The sequence below is a fragment of the Balaenoptera physalus genome, assembly GCF_965194825.1.
Source record: "Balaenoptera physalus genome assembly, chromosome: 9".
Classification (NCBI taxonomy): Eukaryota; Metazoa; Chordata; class Mammalia; order Artiodactyla; family Balaenopteridae; genus Balaenoptera; species Balaenoptera physalus.
This window is the reverse complement of record NC_138888.1, coordinates 8,828,515-8,845,355: the sequence shown is the minus strand read 5'-3', so window position 1 is coordinate 8,845,355 and position 16,841 is coordinate 8,828,515. Positions and strand designations below refer to the sequence as shown.

The following is a 16,841-nucleotide window of genomic DNA, read 5'->3' as shown; positions in this document are numbered from 1 at the left end:
TCTCCCTGTGCTTATCAAACAGCGAAAATTATGGCCTTGTTATGTGCGTTTCAAAGGGAAAAGAAGAATGTGGTGGGTAGTCAATTCCTACCATTCTGCCGTGGAAAACCGTTTCTGGAGGAGGTCAGCCGTCCCCACGGGGTGCTGAGGGGTGCCCGTTTCCGGTGGGTCAGCGCTAAGGTCACCCGCGGGCGGCCCAGGCCCACACCGCGTGGCTGCCAGGCTGTGCGGGCGCTGAGTCCGAGAAGGGCTGCTCCAGCAGCACCTGCCCGGAGACACCTGCCGCCGCAGCCTGCAGGCCTTGGGTTCATCCTCACGGGACATCTGAAAGGAAAAGGACCGAGCAGAGCATGGAAAGGTAGGACGCGAGTGAGCGTGAGTGAGCAGAAGCGGCGCCGAGCGCGTGCGGACACCTGCCGCCTCTTCAAGGACGTGGCCGGGAGAGGAAGGGGGTCGGAGCAGGTTCTGCTTGTGGAAGGACTGAGATGCTGACCGGGTCAGGAGGGCCCTCACGGCTGGAGTCTGAATTAGCAGAACAGCCTGCGAGCCCTTTTCCAAACAAGCAGCTCTGACAGGAAAGTCAAATTGCGCATAGTCAATTACACGCACAAGGAACACTAAAAGTAAAAAGCCATTTTCCCAGATGAGATTATAGCAGTTAATCAGCTTCATTACTGCCCTCAGGTCACATCAGATTAAGAGCTATGGTTACATGGTTTTTAATATGTAATTTTTATTATTCTGTAAAAGGTAACAAAATATACAGAATGAAACTTTCCCTTTTTTAAACTAATGTTACAAACCCACATTATCACTTACATATAAATACTATACTCTACAGCTGATCATTATTTAGGTGTATAAGTCCAACAATGTAGCCCTCTAACTGTTAAGCAAAAAAAGAAAGAAAAAAAATTATTATCCAAGAATACAGTCTCCTGCATTGTTTATCCTGAGTGATCGAATGATCACAGGATTTCATCAACTGAACTGAAGGCCTGGAGGAAGGAAATCGTGTGGGCAAGTGTGTGTGTGAGTGCTTCAGACTTTTCAAAAATTTCACCCTTCAAAAACCAAATATACAAAGATGCATCCTTCATAGAAATCAAGAAGAAATCAATTTCAGCTAATTTCAAATAGAAAAAAGTATGGCACAGAATATAAGCCACGATGTGGTTTTAATTATATGGAATCTCGTATCACGCATGCCAGCACGGAGTTAGTTATTCAGACATTACAGGCATCTTAATTGATTCAGTCCTGCTCCAAGCATAAAACAGGAAGTGATTTAATAATAATAATAAAAATTAAAATCAGGCCTGTTTGGCACTATGATACAGTTGGGAAAAATAAACTCCCAGCCCTAGAACATTCCCACTGAAATAACTACTCTCTTTTTAAAGGGCCTGGAGGACGATGAGGGCTGTAGGTTTCGAGAACGATCAATACAAGTTACGCGTTAGAGTCGGCCAGCGGCCCTCGCTCCGCCGAGCCCGGGCGGCGGCGCCCTTCACATGGCCTCGAACTCGTCGATGCGCTGCTTGGTGTTGCCCTGGCGGATCTGACGCAGCGTCTTGTACTTGTCCCGGCCTTGCCGCATGTTCTCGTTGTGGATGATGTCGTTGTGGGTCCGCTTGTTCTCGTCTCTGGCCTGGGACAGCTCGCTGGTCAGAGTCTGCAACGCGAAGCAGCCTGGGTCAGCTCGACGCCCCACACGGAGCCCGCCCATCCGGGGGGAAAGGGGGCCCGGCCCGCATCGCGCTCACCCTCAGCTGCCGCTGCACGCGCTCGTTCTTCTCGGCCTCGGTGATGCGCTTCTCCTCGTTGCGGTCGTCTAGGATGCCCTCACTGGACAGCTCGGCGCTGTAGCCCGTGTACTCCGTGCCCTCCTCCTGCGGGTTCTCCTGGACGTGGTAGTTAACGGGCTCGTACACTGGGGGCGGAGGCGGCGGGGGCGTGGTCATCACCAGGTGCAGCTCCTCCTTGGTCTTTACCAGGTCATCCTGGGCTTCTTTGGCCTTTGAAAGCAGATAAATGGACAGCTGAGAACCTTTCACGGGGAACCTCGTGTTTGGACCATTTTCTTAAGAGCCACCTTTTCTCTACAAGAAGGCCCACGGTCCGTGCTAAGAGAAGAAGGATTCCGCTCCCCCCTCCCCCCCACCCCCTTCTCCTGGGGGCTGGATGCGGGTGGCCTGAAGCAGCACAGAGCCGAGGGGCCAGGAATGTGGCTGACCACGTGGCCCTGGTCTGTGCAGCCTCTTCCAGGTCTGGGGACCCGGATCCCCTGACCAGGTATCAACTGTGCCCATGGCACCAAGAGAAACTGTCATGCCAGGTCTTGACATTTTTCTAAGTACTATAACTTTTTTATGTCTGTAGTCCCTGTATATGTTCACTGCATATACTTTTGGGGAAAAAAATTGTTAAAGAAGCAAACCCTCCAGCCACTGAAGAGCACGCCAGCATGCTCTTCAGGTGTTCGGTTTGTTCTTTCCCTGCGCGGCCACTGCTATCAAGCCCCTCCCGGCCTGCCAGCCCCCAGCTCAAGCCCTTCTTACCCGCCACCCAGTAGTCCTTCCAACAACTCCTGGGGGTCCGCACACTCACCCCGCCCACCTCGTCACCATCCTGACCCCGAGACATGCTTAGCTTGTACCTGTTTTGTAACCAGTTCCTCTCATTTAATACTTTATATAAGGAGCACTTTCTCCGAAAACCTAAGGACTGGAGTGTTCTGCACACAGCTAGAGTTGGGGGATGGGGCGGGGGTGAAGACCCGTGAGGGGGAGGTGCCGGCCGTCCCCAGAAGGGACCACCGCGGAGGGGGAAGCGTGGAAAGAGCTGGGGAGGGGAGAGGAGCCCCACGGCCTGGCCGTAGTCTACACTCTGAACCCGACCCACAGCGCAGTCCCGGTACGCAAGGGGGCTCCCGGATGAAGACAGGCGCCCCGACGCCGGCACGAACGCGGTTCTCACTATTACAGCGAAAACTGACTAAAGCCCTGGGGGTCCTTAAAAGTCGGGTACTGCTCGTCTCGATCTGCAAGGAAACCGAGCCTCAGAGGCGAGGCCGCCGGCCCGGCAGAGCCTGGAGACCCCCGGGATCCAGGTCTTCCCACGCGTGCGCCACGCGCGAGGACCGGCGCTGGGAGCGGCAGGAGGGCTCCGCGCAGGCACCGTGGCCGCCGCTGGGGGCACCCGCGTAATCCCACACCAAGCTAGTTCCCGACGGGGGCGGCCAGAGCACGGTGAGCAAGTGGCGCTCGGTGCCCCAGCTGATCTACCGCGTCCTCGCCAGCGCTCACCCGGAGCTGCCACGCCTCCACCTCGTCCTCCTTGCGCCGCCGCGCCTCCTCCAGGAGGGCGATCTTGGCGGTGTACTCGGCGAGCTCCGTGGCCTGGGAAAGGAGCAGGAGCCGAGGTGATTTCCGGGACGCTTGCGGCAGGCCACTCGCGAACGAAGGGTCACGTATTTTGGTACATGGCACCGCGTCCCCATCCAGCGGTGTCCGCCCGCCGCCCGAGGGCCAACCACCGCAGGGCCCCTCCCCACGGACCACCCTACACCCTCAGGCAGGTCACCTTACAGCCCCGATACCAATTATTATAAGGCAGGTGTCCCTCTTTCAGTGCCCGAGGCCGCCTCTCTGTAACTGAGCACCGCGAGGCCGCGCCCCCTACCAGCTGCTCCTGGCTCTTGATCTGGTCGGCCGCCTGCCTCTCCAGCTCGTCCTTGGCGTGCAGCGCGGCCAGGCGCTCCGCCTCCAGGCGCTCGGACTCCGCCTGCGCCCGCTTCCTCTCCTCCTCCAGCGTTAGTGCTCGCTGGATCTGGTCCGAGAGCTCTGGACACAGCGCAGAAGCAGAGCTGCTCAAGGCTCCTGCCAGGGACCCTGCAGTCTTGCCCCGAATTCCCACCCAGAGGGGAGCGGGTGGGACACGAGCGTGAACACAGCAACGCTGCAAAGCGGTGGCCCGAGTTCCACGGTGCCGGGACCTCCTCTCCCCGGGACACTGAAGGGGGCGCTCACGGTGGTGAAGCCGCCCTCCCCCGGCCCGGGCCCGGCCGCACCCTCGTGGTGCTGCGCTCCCCAGAGACGCGCCCGGGTTGCAGCTTATAGCGGGGGAGAAGCAGCACAGCTCCGGTGACCGCAGGCCGAGCATTCTATCTCACGGGACCTGAACATCCTCGTCAGGAACGGGGGATAATTCAGCCCTCACCTCACAGGGCTGGGGGCAGTTCAAAAGGATTACTGTACATAAAGCATTGAGCACAGAACCCACACAGGTGTTAATACAGAATTATTTTCTAATCCAAACCACCATTTTATCATGTCTCTTCTGGGATGTGTATCCTTGGGAGAGGGTTTGCTCCTGGTGGCGTGTGCACCGACCCTCCCATCACGGCCCTCCCATCACAACCCGCCGGAACGGCACGGCGTCTACCGGGAGGCCCCGCCCACCTTTCTCCGCTTTCCTGGTTTTCTCCTCGTAGTCCTGCAGCCTGAGCATCAGCTCCTCCTTCTCACGCATCATCTGCTCTTTCTCTCTCTCCACGGTTTCTCTCCTTTTCTTCTCGGTTTCCAGCTGCTGCCTGTTCCCGGGAGGGGCAGAGGCGGCACCGGAGGCTCAGACTCCACACAGCAGCCTGGTCGCCCCAGCAGGCGGCCCTGCCTAGAGCCAGCCCCTCACCAGCCCAGGCACACGAGGTGCAGCTGCATCTTGGTTACCGGCTGTCCCCAGCGCCTCGTCCGGGCCCCGGGCCCGTCTGTCCAGCCGAGGACACGGGTGACAGCAGGGACCCCAGGTGCCCTGACGGCTCTCCGCCTCGGGCGCGGGCTCTGCCCTGCCCACAGCGAGGCAGCTCCGAGGGCTGAGCCGCGGCCCCGCAGACTGTGATGCACCAGCCCTTCTGCGGGGAGCAGCGCAGACACGGCTGTCCTGTCCCCACGCCCCGACCTGCCCTCCTGCCACCGCCCGCCCCTGCTCACCGCTCCAGCTGCTTCTGGTGCTTCTCCTCGCGGGCCTGGGCCTTCATCTGCTGCACCTCGATGGTGTCGGGCTTCCTGCGGCGCATGTACAGCTCGTGGTTCCCCATGCACAGCTGCAGGATCCGCTTGTTAATTCGCAGGCGGGGGGCATAGAACACGAAGTCCTGCAGAAGAGAACAGGGCAGACTGCGACAAGGGGAACGCTTTCCTTTGGCTTTCTTCTTCCAAACCCGACTTCACCCACGTCTGGATACCTCTTCGAAAGGGACAAACGTAGCAGAGAGTAGGGGCCAGAAAGAGGGTTCAAGGTAAAGCCACTGACCCCGAATGACAAAGAGATGTTCCTGGTGCCACGGGGCGCACGTTCTGCAGGACAAGCAGAGTGAGTGTGCGCACTGAACCCCACGGCTGGACCACAACGCTGCCCCGGGCCCAGTCCCACCGGCCTTCAGGCTAACAGCCCCGTCCGTCCCCGATTCCTGCCTGCACAGCACAGCTTCGCCTACTTCAGGGAGCTTCCGTCTCCTCCGCCTCAACCTCTCGCCTCCCACGCTGCTACCAGCGCACCGCTAGGGTCACTGGCGGAACTTCGATGCCAGCCCGTCAGCTCCAGGACCAGGTGCAAACGCCCTGGCCTGGCGCAAGTGAAGGCCTTCCGGCCCTGACCCACTCCTCGTTCACCTAAACTGCACTCTTTCACACCGTGAGCACGTCCTCACACAGTCCCTCCTACTTGGCATGTCATGTCCAATCCCACACACCCGAGGCCACAGCACTTCCACGAGATCTCTCCTCCTCCGTGGCTGTCACTTCTGTGCCCCCTGCTCCTGATGGAGAGGTCAGCCACGGCGATGCTGGTGCCTTACCCCGCTGGCTTGTCCCGCTCTCTCTCCGCCACTAGACGATCAGCTCCCCGGAGAGCTGGGCCACATTCATTCATCTCTACGTTCCCAGGACCAAACCAATGTGCCCAGGGAACAACTGTCTGCTGGCCACTGACACTTCACGCAGCCCTGTCGCATCTGACCCCGTGATACTGGGCAAGTCGCTCCATCACTCTGAGCCTCAGCATCTTCAGCTATACAGTTAGTGGTCTTGTTGTGAGGATTAAATCAGAGGATGTTCACAAGGACTTAGGAAGGCGTCCGGCACAATGAAAGCTGGCTGGTACACAATACGCTCACTCAGACTTCGGGCTGCCTTACCAAACTGCTACTGGAAAGCCTTCTTAAAAACAAGAACAAAATCACAGCATCCAAGAGCTTCGTGGCTTGTGACCGCACGAGTCTGGGACATGGATGACACAGGGTCTTGTTTCCTAGCTCCTGATTACCCGTGTAATTAACAGAGGCGACAGAGGAGCAGTATAGTTTAGAAACTCCTGCTAAAAGCTACTGGAAAAGGCCCATGTGCTTCCTCTCCCTGCTTTCCCTTCTCTTCTGAGGCACAGGGCCCTCAGCACCCAGACGCCGACCACCGCACAGGGAGAGCGGGGCTGACACCAAGCAGCAGTGCTGCGTGTCCCACGGCGACTTCCGAAGCCTACGGGGACACGCCGGGCGAGCGGACCGACAGGCCCAGGAAGGGCCTGCCTAGTGCCGCAGTCCGCACACCTGTCCAAAAATGCTCGGGAGAGAGTAATGTCAGGCCTGAGAGCCCACGGACCTCCTCGGGGGGGCTCTCCTTGGGGTTTCACACACTTGTTATTAAGTCATAGGGTTTCCCAGGGAGGTGTCTGCGGAGCTGGGAGAAACGGGTATTTTTATTACCCACTTGTCTCTTATTACACAAAGAGAAAATAATCTCTTGTTACGGCTGCACAGCCATGCTACCCAAATGGGTCTTGACTGTGGTTCCTAAGTATTTGTAAAGAAACTCTATAATTAGCACGAACTCCTCTTCAGAAAAATGTCACTTAAAAAATATCAAGGGTCAGAACTGTAGGTGACACTCCCCACAGCATCTGGTTGCCCGAAGACAGGGCCTGCGGACACCAGAGACAGTGAGAGCATCCATGGCTTCGCGGGAGGTGGAGGAATCCCTCGTGCCGCCTTTGGAGGAGGCCAGTTCCTGACTTCAAGTTAAAAACAGAAACTAGAAATTTTTATTTAGAGATTTCTAAATCCACGTCTCCAGCCCAGGCCTCCTGATGAGACCTGGGGCAGGCAGGCCGTCTTAACTGGCAGAGAACGATGTCCTAAAACCTGAAACCAGGCGTGAGGAAAGTGAACCCAAGTCCCCAAGGACACGCGGGAAGAAGGAGGGAAGCCCTGGCGAGCTGTCGGGTGAACACGGGAGCCTCGGGGCTGCCCTCTGCGCAGGCTGGGCAGGGCCCGCTGCTGTCACGTGCAGGTCTCCATCCTTCCGCCTCTCCCGTGGGGCAGGAACAAAAGGCCCATTCTAAAGGGGAGCCAGCTGTCTCGGCCCCATGAGCCACCCAGGCAAGCACTGAACAGCACAAGAGCCAAAATCACGGCCCTGAGCCACGGCACCCGAGTGGAAGCTGCCTGGCTGAGGAGCGGGCCGGGGCTCAGTGGGGCGCTTGCCCAGGGGACCGCCCTCCACGCAAGCTCAGGAATCCCTCCCCCGGTGTGGTGACGCGACCGACCTTCCGGGTCTCCTTTTCTGTCTTCTACGTAAAGGCGTGAACTTGGACATGTGGTGTTCTACCGACCCAGGCGCTAAGCCTGCCTGCGGCTGCGCAGAGCAGCCCTGGGAGGTGTGCGGGCCCCAAGGGACCCGTCCCCCCAGCCAGCCCCCCACCATAAGGCACCCAAGCAGAGGACGCCTCCTCCTCCATGAGGCCCCCTGACCCACCCACCTGAAGCCATCGCCCACCCCACCTCTCATCTGCGTCCCCGGATCTGTCACTCAGTACGGCTGCGCTGTTAAATTCTCTGCCAGCAAGCACGTTACTTGTTTTGTTTGTCTTCACCCATCTCTTCACTGGCGTGTTCACCTCATGGGGCGGGACCTGTCCTGTTCCGCCGTGCACACCACCCTAGTATCGCGCCTGACGCGCAGCACGTGACCAGCAAACGTTTCTCTCTCCCTTCTTCCCCCTTCAAGTGATGGCTTCACATAAAACCAGATTATAGCAAAAGTATACTCGGCTAATTCAACCAGATATATCGCAACTGCCTTTGCTTGGGAGCTTGTGATTATACAATATTCTTGAGCTTTTCGGAAGCTAAACTTAAACCAAATTTGAAAAAACCATACCACTTAATTCTTAAACAGTCTACCCAGAATTCCTGCTTCTGTCACTTCTTAAAAAATGTTCTGAACAATCAGTAACATCTCATGAACAGATAGTAGCCTACACAGGATCGCAGGATCTTCTCGCTCTAACTGCCCCATCTCACTGCCCACGTAACACTGGTAACACTATGACCCTCGGTTCATGGTGCTGCATATTAATGTGACCTGTTACCATGGAGCTTGAGAGTCTGTATTAAACGCTTGTTTAATTTAAAGTAGCTGTGCAACTACCCATGGAGCAGAAGTCAAGAGTTTGCGAACAGCAGGAATACTGAAAGTGTCTTTGAATGAAGACAATACTTTTACACACAGCGTCCAGACCTCTGGTTTTCCCTTACTCGGGACTAACCCCTCCGTGGGAGGAGCAGTTGGACAGCAATGCCACATGCTGTCCCCTGAGCGTTAACCGTCATCACGCGGTGCCCAAGCCCTGGAGGGCTCCCAGACGTGCCTCTCTGAGCCGAACGCTGTAACTAAGGAACCAAATTACATGAGACACCAAGTTCTTTCCTAACTATAATTTTGGTAAAATTCACAATAGGCTCCAAGAAGGATAAGAGAATTTCTTCAAGTGGCAGTTTTTTAAAGAACAGATTTCCGATTAGAAAACAAACTCCTAGGCCTCCTTGGTGGCGCAGTGGTTAAGAATCCGCCTGCCAATGCAGGGGACACGGGTTCAATCCCTGGTCCAGGAAGATCCCACATGCCGCAGAGCAGCTAAGCCCGTGTGCCACAACTACTGAGCCTGCGCTCTAGAGCCCGTGAGCCACAACTACTGAGCCCGCGCGCCACAACTACTGAGCCCGCGCACCTAGAGCCCGTGCTCTGCAACAAGAGAAGCCACTGCAGTGAGAAGCCTGCGCACCGCAATGAAGAGCAGCCCCAGCTCGCCGCAACTAGAGGAAGCCTGTGTGCAGCAACGAAGACCCAACCCAGCCAAAAAAAAAAAAAAAAAAAAAAATTCCTCCATGTCTTTTCAAAAAAAAGAAAACAAACTCCTCACCCATTCCACCACTCTACAGTATGTATGTATGTCTTAATCTTTTGAGCAAACTCAGCTGAAAGTTTACATAATTTCTACAATGTACCGGTCTTTACAGCTATTAGCTAACAATCGGTATTCTTCAAATTCTAAGACATGACGTCCCTTTTCTAGCTAAGTCCTCCCAGGATGACTGCCCACCAGGCTCTTCTTTGTGAGGGGCCGTTTCCCACATCAGCACCGATGTGAAGGTGCCAGCGTGAAGACCACCTGCGGGGCACAGGGCAGTTAGAGAAAAACAAGGCGCAGTCTGTACCAGGAGGAGGGGGGGTGCGGGGGCCAGCAAGCCTGACGTATCCTAACGTGGCTAAGTTGCAAGGACAGCTCACCAAGTCAAAGCCTGGCCGCGAGGCTTAACTATCAGAGTGCACGCTCCAGGGGGTACCCCACCCCAGGCCCGCTGCCTGGAGGCAGGCCGGTTTTCCACACCAATATGAACATTTCACAAGCCCAGAAATGCAACACTCTGTGAAATGCTTATCATTTAGCAAAGGTCGATGACTCAGAACTGCCCTTTTCTTCATAAGGAATCAAGACCATTTGGAAACTTAGATGACAAGAGTCTGCTGGCTTTTGACGGACCGCTGGGCTCCACCATAACCTCCTACTGCAATGCCCAGTGGCACGGCCCAAGGGGACCTTAACCCTCCATGTAACCTACTGGGAATTCTTCCCCCCTCCACCCACAGGTAATTCTGAGTATCACCAGCTCCTTGTCACACAGAGAAATCTGACCTTTATGTTGGAAACGTATTTGGATGCAAACTGAAAAACAGTAACCTGTAACTCTTACGAACTTACAGGAGCCTTCTTGTCGATGGGCTTAATGACAAACTTTTTGTCATTGAAAGAGATGTTCCTGATTTCACTCCATGGGAAGCCAATCTTTGGGGTCAACCTAAGGTTAAAAAAAAAAGGTGGGATAGTTAGATGTGTACTTGGATTGGCTAAGAAAGGTTTGTAAATCTATTCTTAATTTTAGTTTAATTTTAAAAAGTACAAAGCTAGCCCCGAAATCATATTATGTAATGTACATCATAACTGAATAGTTGCTACCTGTGCTAAGTTAGCTGACAGGTGGGTGTCAGTGAGGGTCAAGCTCTAGGAAGCCTTGATATGCTCCCATTGACATTCATCTTTCTCAGTTACTACGTCCAGTCACCCCGGCTTGTAATCTTGAGGTCAACTTTGATTCCTAACCAGGCACATCCTTTCATCCTTTGTTTGAAGTATCTCTCATGACCATCTTTTGCAATTCATTCCCACATCACCACCCTAATCCCACCTCTCACATGCCAGCAGCCTGAACAACCAAGTTCCTTGTTGCCAGAACCCTACTTCCAGTCTGCTTGTCTGATTAATGTCCCTTTTGGTCAATCCATTCCCCTCCTCAAAAATGTCAACACCGCCCCCCCAATACCCCGCCCCCAGTTTCTACAGGATAAAATCCATAGTCCTTAACTTCACATCCAAGAGCCTTCTAACCTAGACCCAGCTGCCTGGTTCAGCCCACCCTTGCAACACAGGGTTCACTGCCGCCCCTCACATGGAAGGGCCTCCCTCCTCCCTCCCCCACCACTCCCAGACCTGCACCATCAGGCCAGCTCATGCTCCCTTTCAGCAGCCCTTCCCCTCTCAACGTGCAGTCCCTTATGCTACACAAACTATTCTTGTGTTATTTAAATTACTGATTATTTAGCTCTTTGAAAAGCAGGCAGGTAAGCAGTCTGATGGCAAACATCACACCTTATGTTTCCTACACATGCTATACCCAGAGCAGCTACTCACTAATGGAAAAGGAAAGGGCTGGGTATGGGTCAAGTCCAAGGTTTTCTTACTGTATTATTGTCTTGTTTCTCCCTTCAGAAAACTGTTAGCATTTGCTTGATATATTAGGTGCTCTAATGTTGGGTGCATGTATATACACAATTGTTATATCTTCTTGATGAGCTGAGGGCTTGGTATATGGATTCTGCCCCTCTGGTTCTCATCTTAGTGATGCAGGCGCTCCTGGCTGCTCAGACACCTTCCCACGTCATCCTCCAAGTTCCAACAGGGCCCTCAGATCACCCACCCTAACAAAAGCCCCACTACTGTCCTACTTAATCACTACTAATCCACTACTGGCTGAAACTCCGGATTTCTAATTAGCATTTCTGGGAAAGCTTATGGTATGATTTCAAGACCACATTGCTCTACTCACCTCCTAATTTCCACCCTATTCTTTCAACACATTTACCATGGATACCATTCCAGAAGTTAATGACAGATCCTCAAGCAACCTTTCAAAGATGCTGCCATGAAAAGCGGTCCTTGCCCATGAGCCATAGAAACTTCCAATTTAGAAAAGAGCAACCATTGTAAAGCAATTATACTCCAATAAAGATGTTAAAAAAAAAAAGAAAAGAGCAGGAGTGGGGAGGACCCTACTGCCTACCAACATGTTTAAATAAAAACTGATGGGCAATGTAGGCCCTGTTATGACAACACAAGCCAGGTCAAGGCAGTGGGCGTGGCCTCTGAAGGCCGGGAGTGGGCACCTAAGCCCGACAGACTTCTAGGACCCAACAGTCAGGGCACTGGCCAGGCTGTGGTTTTAAGTGTCAAGTCTTTCTGATATAGATCCTTTTTTTAGTTTTCTCCTATAGGATCACCAATGCCCGTTGAAATACATCTGGTTAACATGCTTCACAGCACTCAAAAAAGCATGCAGGGAGTCTGTTCAGTTACTTTATCTCCCATTGTATATGGGAGAGAGATATATACACACACACACACACACACACACACACACACACACACACACACACACATATGTATCGTTTAAAGAAGTCATTTTGTATATAGGTCTCTGAGCACTGGCAAGGAACTCAGGATGTCACCTGGTCCTGACATGGACGTAACCTCTGTCCTTACATGGAAAGGCCATAAAAGAGAGACACCGGGTAGGCACTTGTTGCTTCAGAACACTTTCCTCCAAAACACAAGGCCGGCGCGCTGGGAAGAGAAGAGCCAGGAGCTAGCAGTGCTGCCCGGTTCTCAGCCACGCAGTCAGCACTGGGGGCCAGACTTCCAACGCAACGCTCTGTTCTCTGTCTCCTAGTTTTATACGAGTCTCTCAAAATAGTTTCTAACCCAGAAAACTTGGACCTTCAGGCTAGACAGACATCTTTCTCTCAAGGGCTGGGCATCCTGCCACCACGGCTTCCAGCTTCTGCTTTCTGCTGTACCTGCAAAGTTTGTCTTTTTAAGACCCTGAAACGTCGTATAACAATTTATAGCCTCCATAAGCATGACTGCAGTATCAAAAGATGACGACTAAACATGAAAATTATGACTACTCACCCCTAAGTTAAAGAACCTCCTTTTATTCTTGACCACAGTTGGAAGATTAAAGTCTACAAGGATTTCTTTCTCTCTTTTTTTTTTTTTTTTTTGAGTTCACTTAGAGGACACAAACAGAGAAGGACCCACAGAGAAGATTTCTAAAGGATTTATAAGTCACACATTTTTTTTGAAGTGTAATTCTCGAATGATAGGGGACCAGAGCCCTTTGGAGAAATAGCTGATTCCAGGGCTGGGGCAGGGTCTGGAGCATCTGGAAGTACCAGTATGTAAGAAGTGCCTTGAAAATAATGGGGTCAGGAGGGCCCAGGAGCCAACGCAAAGGGGCTCCGAAAAGCAAATCTCAAACGATTTTAGCTACAAAATAACAGTACAGATTATGGCCCATAGAAGAAAACACATATTAACATAAGTAACTAAACAATAAATGGAGAAGAGAATTGGTTCCTTATAGTAGAATTCCATTAATATGTGTAAACGAATGATTTTTTTTTAAAAAATCACCATTTCTCAAATACTACAATAACTGTTTCATGCAAGTCTCATCAATGGATGTAGAATGGAAAAAAGTTTAAGAAACAGGATATTCACATAGTTTCAAAGACTCTCCCGAAAATACACTTGTCAATTACGAAGGGGAGGAGAGTAGCTGCAGAGAAGCCTGGCCAGTGCCACCTTGACCCGAGATCAAAGTCAACACCAGAAGCAGGATATTCCGACACCACACGCTGCCTGGAAGGGTGCGACAGCACTTGTGTCGGATTCATGCCCAAAGCGCAAACCTCAAATCTTATCATGGGAAGGTATGAGACAGATCCAAGGTGAGGGATTTTCTAAAGAGTCAATGGTCAGTGCTCTTCACAAGTGTCAAGGCTGTGCCAGACAGACAGACAGACTTTGGGACTGTCCCAGATGGGAGGAGACTGGGGAGTGTGACAACCAAATGTAGGCGGGATTCCAGGCAGATCCTGGGGCAGGAAAGGGACATTGGTGGACAGCTGATACGATGGGAACACGGCTGTTAACGGCATCACGTATCAAGGCGACCGTCCTGACTCCGCTCCCTGGACCGTGTTTATGCTAAGGTGCTGACATCTGGGAAAGCTGCTGAAGGGCACATGGGAATTCTTTGTTCCTACTATTTTGGGAACCTTTTTAAAGTCTGAAATGATTTCAAAATGAAAAAATGAATCGTTAATAAATTCAAAATGTGCGGCAGAGAGTGAGGACGATGGGCGTCTGGATTTCACAGGCGTGTGTCTAACGTCAGCAAAGGAACACTCAGAATTGTGCATTTTGTTGTAAATAAATTTTACATCAAAAGAAAATCAAAACATGCTGAGCTCTAGCAAACAGTATGCATTTTGGGGGAAGTATAGCGATGCCTGCAATTTACTCTGCAACGTTGGGGGGTGGGGGTGGCCAGCGGGGTGGAGGGCCGTGAAATGAGGACGGGGAGGGGCGTGACAAGGCCCATGGCGACACGCTAACGGGAGGCCCGTGGCTGTGGGCACGTGGGCTTCACTGTGAAATGCTTTTCATTTTGCAGTGTTTTGAAAGTTTTCACTGAGTTTAGAAAGGTCTGGGGTGGGGGGATGGGCTGCAGATCACGGGCGCCTCACGGAGGGGGAAGAACAGAGAAGAGCTGCCGGAGATAACCGACAACGTTGAAGCTCTTCCCACACTTCCACGTGGAAGAAAAGGCACTTAACCGGGGCCTGGGCCTCTGCTCCCGCTCTTGGGCGGGGCCCACCCTCTGCAGGGCAGGCCCGTCAGAAAACTCTCCCCACAGCCGCCCTTCCTGCCGCCCGCCCAGCCACACTTAGAAGCCACCATGGCTTCTCCTCAGGCCCTCCCCGCACGTGTCCAGCCTCTCTCTTCTCGGCCAGTCTGAGCTGGGCTTCTAAACTTCCCCCTAGAAGTGGTCTAACCGGAGTCCTTGCAGCGGCAAACTTCTGTAAGAAACTAAGTTATTCAAAAATTCTGTCTGTTCCGTGTTCAGGTTAGGGTACCAAAGACAGAAAGGAGAGGATGGTCTGACAGCTGTGATCTGACATATTTGTTAAAACAAAGCACACACAGATCAAGAGAATTGCTTTTTGCTCTCCTTTGTGATACAGGTAAGCCACTGACGGGCAAGACATAAAGATGTAACCTCCCCCCGCGCCCGCAAAAGAAATCTGCCTGTGAGCATGATTTTAGAAACTGGAAAAAAATAACGTATTTAAATGGTTGAAACATCATTTCTAATGCCAATAAAATAGAAATGTAAATCAGAATATGTGATTTACAACCCTGGGTAAGGAATGTAAGGGAAAAGACACTTGGCCTTCATTTCGTCCCCTCCTGGTCTACAGCCCTTTCCAGCATCCTCCCTGCTGGAGCCCTGGGCCCACGGCACATTCAGAAGCTCCTACGGACAGAAGGACTAGGGGACAGAGCCCTAGGAGGGACGAAGCTCGGGGAGAAGTGAGCTTTCAAAGGACCGAAGAATTCGGGGCAGGATCAGGCTCCTCTAGCTTTTGTTCTGGCCTGAGAATGCCGGGCAGGGTTGTAACCCAGCTAATCTCAACTTCTTCTGTCCCACGCTGACACCTAATTCCTCCCTCTCGATGTTCTCTCCTCTTCGGATCTAAGGGTTTACAGAAAGGAAGACAAGACAAATGCTTCCCGTCCTACATGCTCCCACTTGATTGTTACATACAATGAAAAAGGGACCCCAAGAGACTTTTTTCTTTGGGGAGAAGAGCCTTTGAGAGGTTGCCGATTTCGCAGCTAAGCTGGGGGATGGGAGGAGAGCGGAGGCAGGACTGAAAGAGCCAAGCTGCTCAGATTCTCACTCGGAGGAAACGGGCATTTGCGTGGGTGAGGGCAGTCACAGCTGACAGCAGCAAGTCCCTGCCTCTGGCTCTATCTGGCAGCTTGAAAAACCTGTTCGGACAGCCCTGGCCTTGGCTATGTTACAAGATCTGCTCATTCAGGAAGGCAGTTTCCCATGTATATTCCCACGAGGCCGCGGTGCTCCCTGCTGCCCAGCTACCGCCCTCCAGCTCAGGGGCCTCCACAAGGGCGGAGGGCTGGTTTCCCGAGTCCCTGAAGTACGCAGACGGTTTCTGCTAGTCCACAGCACTGGATCCAGCACGCCGGGGAACGAGCAAACCAAGAGCCCCCAGTAACTCACTTCGGGGCCCTCAGGCGAGTCCCTGCGATCCTCTGCTAAGCACGCCATGTCCCAAGTGTAACTGGATTCGTCCGACTGGCACCGCGCCTCCCGGCGGAGACAATCTCCTCCACCCGCTCTGGGCGCGCGGTGGAGGGGCTGGGAACGCCAGGCACAGGTGCCCACCCAGGGAAATGGACCTGGACTGTGGGTCCTGGCCAGAGCGCCTGTGGCCGGGATTACGGGGACTCTATATAGGTTGTCACGTGCCAGAAGCAGCGCTGCTCCCCTCGTGTCAGGGCAGGCTGGGAACCTGGGGCCTGGGGCAGCCGGGAGCACTGACATCTGCGAGCAGGCGAGACGTGGGAGCTGCCGCCCCAAGCCCAAGGAACAGGGAATCGCCGCGGAAAACCTGTCCTCGCCGAATCAGAATGATTTTTGTGTGTGTGTATCTAGCCCCTCGGCAGGAAAAAGGCATCTGTGCAGAATTGGTAACCACAGGGATGGGCAAAGGAAGTCGGGGGAGGCCAGCGTGCCTGCACTAAACTGTGGTAGAGCCCACTCGACAAACGTAACACACTGTGAGGCAATCAGGTACCTCCTGCAGGTTCAGAGGATTTAGCTAGATTGTCCGTACATAAAGTCTATTGTTTACAGAATCTTAAGGTCTCTGATAGCACCATAAATATCCTGGGTCGGATCAGCACAAACCTCAAGCCGCCCAGCACTGCCTGGCTGGTAGCTATGGGCGTGCTGGTACCTACAAGGCAGCTGGGGCGGCCTCAGAGGAAGGGGCGGGAGATGGCTTCCTGCAGCTTGTTCTGCCTTCTTTCACACGCTCCAAAGTCCATGAGGTCATGGACCGGTGTGGTCCCCCTGCTGGGCCCCTCGGCACGTGCTACACGTGCTAATAAACAGGCTAAGAGAGAAATGACAGGAGAGAAATAACGCACACCTCTGAACCAACCTCCGACATGGCTACGTCACAGTCGCAAAGCTCTTAAGCGTCAGATGCTGGGCCAGTAAGTTGCTAGATAAATAC

At 53.3% G+C, this 16,841-nt stretch overlaps 2 protein-coding genes across 8 annotated transcripts in view; one reads left to right on the top strand and one right to left on the bottom strand.

The window, feature by feature from the left end:
- The window catches only part of SYTL3 (synaptotagmin like 3), a 96,294-nt gene extending 95,231 nt beyond the window's left edge, over positions 1 to 1,063 (top strand). For 2 of the 3 annotated variants that reach the window (XM_082475554.1, XM_082475557.1), the window contains one exon: positions 23 to 1,063. In XM_082475554.1, the coding sequence (XP_082331680.1) occupies positions 23 to 492 (470 nt within the window). In that variant the 3' untranslated portion in view covers positions 493 to 1,063. The remainder of the gene's footprint in view (positions 1 to 22) is intronic. The other variant, XM_082475556.1, reaches the window with a different exon arrangement.
- The window catches only part of EZR (ezrin), a 49,750-nt gene continuing 33,622 nt past the window's right edge, over positions 714 to 16,841 (bottom strand). For all 5 annotated transcript variants that reach the window (XM_082475573.1, XM_082475569.1, XM_082475571.1 and 2 more), the window contains exons 8-14: positions 10,096 to 10,192; positions 4,992 to 5,155; positions 4,464 to 4,594; positions 3,685 to 3,845; positions 3,309 to 3,401; positions 1,767 to 2,018; positions 714 to 1,675 (exon numbers count right to left, since the gene is read on the bottom strand). In XM_082475573.1, coding sequence (XP_082331699.1) covers positions 1,511 to 1,675; positions 1,767 to 2,018; positions 3,309 to 3,401; positions 3,685 to 3,845; positions 4,464 to 4,594; positions 4,992 to 5,155; positions 10,096 to 10,192 — 1,063 coding nt within the window. In that variant the 3' untranslated portion in view covers positions 714 to 1,510. The remainder of the gene's footprint in view (positions 1,676 to 1,766; positions 2,019 to 3,308; positions 3,402 to 3,684; positions 3,846 to 4,463; positions 4,595 to 4,991; positions 5,156 to 10,095; positions 10,193 to 16,841) is intronic.